The following is a 3,822-nucleotide window of genomic DNA, read 5'->3' as shown; positions in this document are numbered from 1 at the left end:
ACTCAAGAGACGACGTTTCAAGATGTCCGCTTGCGGCTCGTCGAAGCTTTCGACGAGTTGAAGCCAAGCAGCATCAAGGGCTGCATTCACAAGGCCGACCGGCAGCTCGAGAGGCTGGCCCAGTACATCAAGGACCAAGAGGACAACGACGACGACAGCGACAGCGACGCCAGTAGCGATAAGTGATGACTCCAGTGGCTCTGCATCTGAGTAGTAACATGTCACCTTTGATTTGATTGGTCAATAGTATCCAGCTGATCGTTGTAATTTTATCGTGTTTTACAAAAACTCGTTGAAAGTCGATAAAAATTTGAGAAGCCCCCTCCAAGCTGTCGACTACTGTTATAGATGAATTTTTTCATAAAAATTGTTGTACTTCTCCGCGTTTTCTTCTGAATACAATGGACTTGATCACATTCCTTCAAACAGAATACTCTTTATGAAATGGTCACTCAAAGTCAAGAAGGATAGTCAATTTGCATCCTAAATAGTTATAGTCTCCGACAATTGATAAAGTTCTCGCTAGAGTATATTCGTTCGTAGAGTCATAACATCCTTGACGAAGTTTATTGGTTTGCCATCAGATAATTCATGCTTCATTTTAATTGTCAACAACAACTTCGAAATGAGAATCTACCAAGTTAGTAGTCCAGCTACTACATTGTCTTCTTTTGATACTAAATGCCCGTTTGGCAAAAATGTTGAAGAAAATTCCATACTGCCCTGTCCTCGAAAATGAAGCCAATAACTTTAACTTGATTAACAGTATACACCAGTTGCGAAAAATGTCTTAAAGTTTGTATTGACCTCCTAGACATCGTATCACTCCAAAAATTGCACCAGCTGATAAAAATATATTAAAGTTTGTATTAACCTCCTAGATAATTCATCACTCGAAAAACTACAATGACACCTACACTTTCATGGGATTCAAGCGCCATACAGAAATGCAATGGCACTCTGATGCACTGCTAGATTGCTATGAACATTAAACAAAGACAAGTCCTGTATGCATGCATCAATTTGCACATGAGGAAGCTTGTAGTCGCTTTCCCCTTGTTCTCCCTTGTTTTCTCCATCACCTTTTGCAAAGTGATGAAGTTCTTGGATAACGTATCATCAGGCAGCTCATAGATACGCTTTTTAAAGCATCATTAAGCTCCGCGATTGCAAAGTACTGTACGCGTAAACTTATGATTTTGTACCCTTTGAATATTTTTAAATTTCCTGAATCTAGGACATTTAAATCTGGGCTATTGGGGGGCTGGTTGGCGGCTTCGATAGAATAACAACAGGTTGTAGCAGGAGTTGCGAAGTCACACAGTTATGCGGACTAGCATTGTTTTGCTGTAAGTACATAAATGTTCTAGATGGATCTCCCAAAGAAAATTGCATGGGCAGCAATGTTAATATTCATGTACCGATAAACTTCAGCGTTTACCGCTAGAGGAACTGTTATTACAGTTCCTTTTGGACGATTTTTCCTGTCCCCCATTGCAGGCACTTTTTCGATTAAAGGCCAGACACCCAACTTGCCGGCGAAAACGCACTTCTTGTTAAAATCGTGTTGTATCTTAGTCGAGCCCATCGTCACCAAAACATCACGTTCTTAAAGAGCCGTTTCAACTTGAGGTAGCGGTCGGCCCAATTACATTTCCTCTTTACAGGCGTTAAATTGAATCTCTTTTCATCAACATAAATATATTGGTGCATACTTTAGCTGATTTGTCATGTGTGAACAAAGTGACATGGCAGATGGCAGAGAAACAGAATCACTCTGTAGCATTATTATTCGGCGAAGAAAAGAAAATCAAAAGCATAGAGTCTAAACGTTTGCAAGGTTTTATAATGTGGGTAGATATGATGCGCAAACCAATACATGAATTCCGCAATTTATCGTTTTAAGGGACATGACTGTTCGTTAATGTTGATGTAGTCAAGAGAACACACAACTGTAAATCCGATGATATCCTCACTTTTCAATTCGACACCTCGACGCCATTCGGATACGAAATCCGGATATGCTGTGGCCTAAGCAGCTAATGACGGGACCCCATGGATCCTTCAGGACGTCGGGCCCCATAGGGAGCAATGTCAAAAGTGAGCAATGTCAAAAGTGCCGCGCGCAGTAGTCGTGGGACCCCCTCGGCCTAGCCCATTGATTTGCTGCGCCGGTAACCGGCGTTCGTCTCTGTCTATGGGTGTGCCAGGCGATCTATGAGGTCTATGTTGGCGTCTTTGCTGCCCAGATATGACACATATGCAACGATCAACACCATGAAAATAATGCATGCAATTATTGATTAGGATTGTGATCGTCTTCAAGCAAGTGTCCGTCAAGTCGGAGGTATCATCCAACACTACGACAGGCATGCCTCCAATTCTCATGGTGTGAATGATAGAATCAATGTCTTCTGAGCGGCCTTCGAGAAGAGCCTCGGAGGTGTTTCTTGGTATTGCATCGATGATGTTGCACTTCTCGAACCCACGAATGTTTGTAGATCGCGGCAACGATTCCCACGCTTCGTTTACCCATTGAACGAGCTGCTCGCGACCAGGTGGGCGAAATTTGAATGCTTCCTTCTTTCCTTGATCTTGGATCTCATGGCATGTAGGTCATCCATTTCAAGCGCATTGCCACCTGTAGAGGCTTCATCCAAGCTACATCGGCCGGCTGGCACATCCAAGTGAAGGCAGGTGGAATCTTCTCGAGCGCAACATTCATTGTGTTTGCGCACTCGATGATGTCGTCGTTGAAATGTGCACTAAAATCGTCCCACTAGAGTAGGATCGCGTTCACATCTTTGCCTTTGCGATGGCCGAAGTGCTAGTAAAGGAATTGTTTGGAAATCTCACTGTTCCACCATGCCGTAGGATTGCCAAACAAGCGGGACGGATGTCGTTCGTGCAGCTCTTCAATTTCGGGCCACACTCGTGGTCCAAAGCCATTTCGCAGGGTAAGGTTTTCAACCACTTTCGCCTTGATTGTTGACGCTATTAACTTTAGGACCAAGAATTGGAACATATTTGTTCCCCTTGGTGTCGCCCAGCACCATTGCTGTCATTCGAACTTTCTCGTTGCCGCCGCATCGCATCCAAACGGGCTTCGCTACACACTTGTCAATGGTTTGCTTCGGTAGGTACTCAAAGTTGATGCCGGTTGGATCAGCATTGCAGATCTCGGTAATGTTTTCATCTTGAATAAGTTGTCGAACTCGTTTATTGAACTCTGCCAAGGCTGCGTCGCCTTGCGCCAGGTTCGCATGCCCGGACCTCGTTTTTGCTCGCATAGCTTGCTTCCAGCGTTTGATAAAGCCCGTAATCCAATGGTGACTTGCTTTGAACTGAGTGAGGCTTAGTCCAACGTCTTTAGCCACTTCAAGAGCTTTACATTGCAGCAAAAACCTGCTAACAGGAATACCTTGGGATCGAAGTTCTTGCACCCAATGCGCGACTAGTTCTTCATGCTCTCTTGAAAGAGTAGTTGCCGTCCCAAGAGGTCGTGTATTCTTGTAGGTGGACGTTGATGGATATTTTGCCATGTTGGTTATATGCGGTCGACTTTTTTCCCACCGAATTGTGCGTTTTTGTGCTGATCTACAGCTGTACGAGCTACGGCTTGGGCACCGCAGAAGTACGTATCCAACGCCAATTCCATTGAGTGCTGCTTGCGCCAGTGGATGATGTGGAGCTGCTTCGCATAGCTGAAGTACAATCGCTTATGCTGTGGTGGACGACGTCGGTGGCAGTTTTTGACGGATGGTCTTCCTGTAGCATTTCTGTGAGGTGTTTTGGTGCCAGGCTGCGCCATGAGTGATTTAC

The 3,822-nt window shown here is 44.6% G+C and overlaps 1 protein-coding gene across 1 annotated transcript; it reads left to right on the top strand.

Annotated features, from left to right (window-relative positions):
* Positions 1–9: 9 nt before the first annotated feature.
* On the top strand, positions 10–186 carry H310_10289 (hypothetical protein; the record flags this gene model as incomplete). The annotated part of the gene is made up of 1 exon (XM_008876629.1): positions 10–186. A coding segment is annotated over one exon (177 nt), but the record flags the coding sequence as incomplete, so codon positions are not given.
* Between the last annotated feature and the right edge of the window lie 3,636 nt (positions 187–3,822).

Source organism: Aphanomyces invadans (genome assembly GCF_000520115.1).
Source record: "Aphanomyces invadans strain NJM9701 unplaced genomic scaffold supercont1.25, whole genome shotgun sequence".
NCBI classification, from domain to species: domain Eukaryota; phylum Oomycota; class Saprolegniomycetes; order Saprolegniales; family Verrucalvaceae; genus Aphanomyces; species Aphanomyces invadans.
The sequence above is the reverse complement of the archived record's forward strand: the minus strand, read 5'-3'. Positions and strand labels throughout refer to the sequence as shown.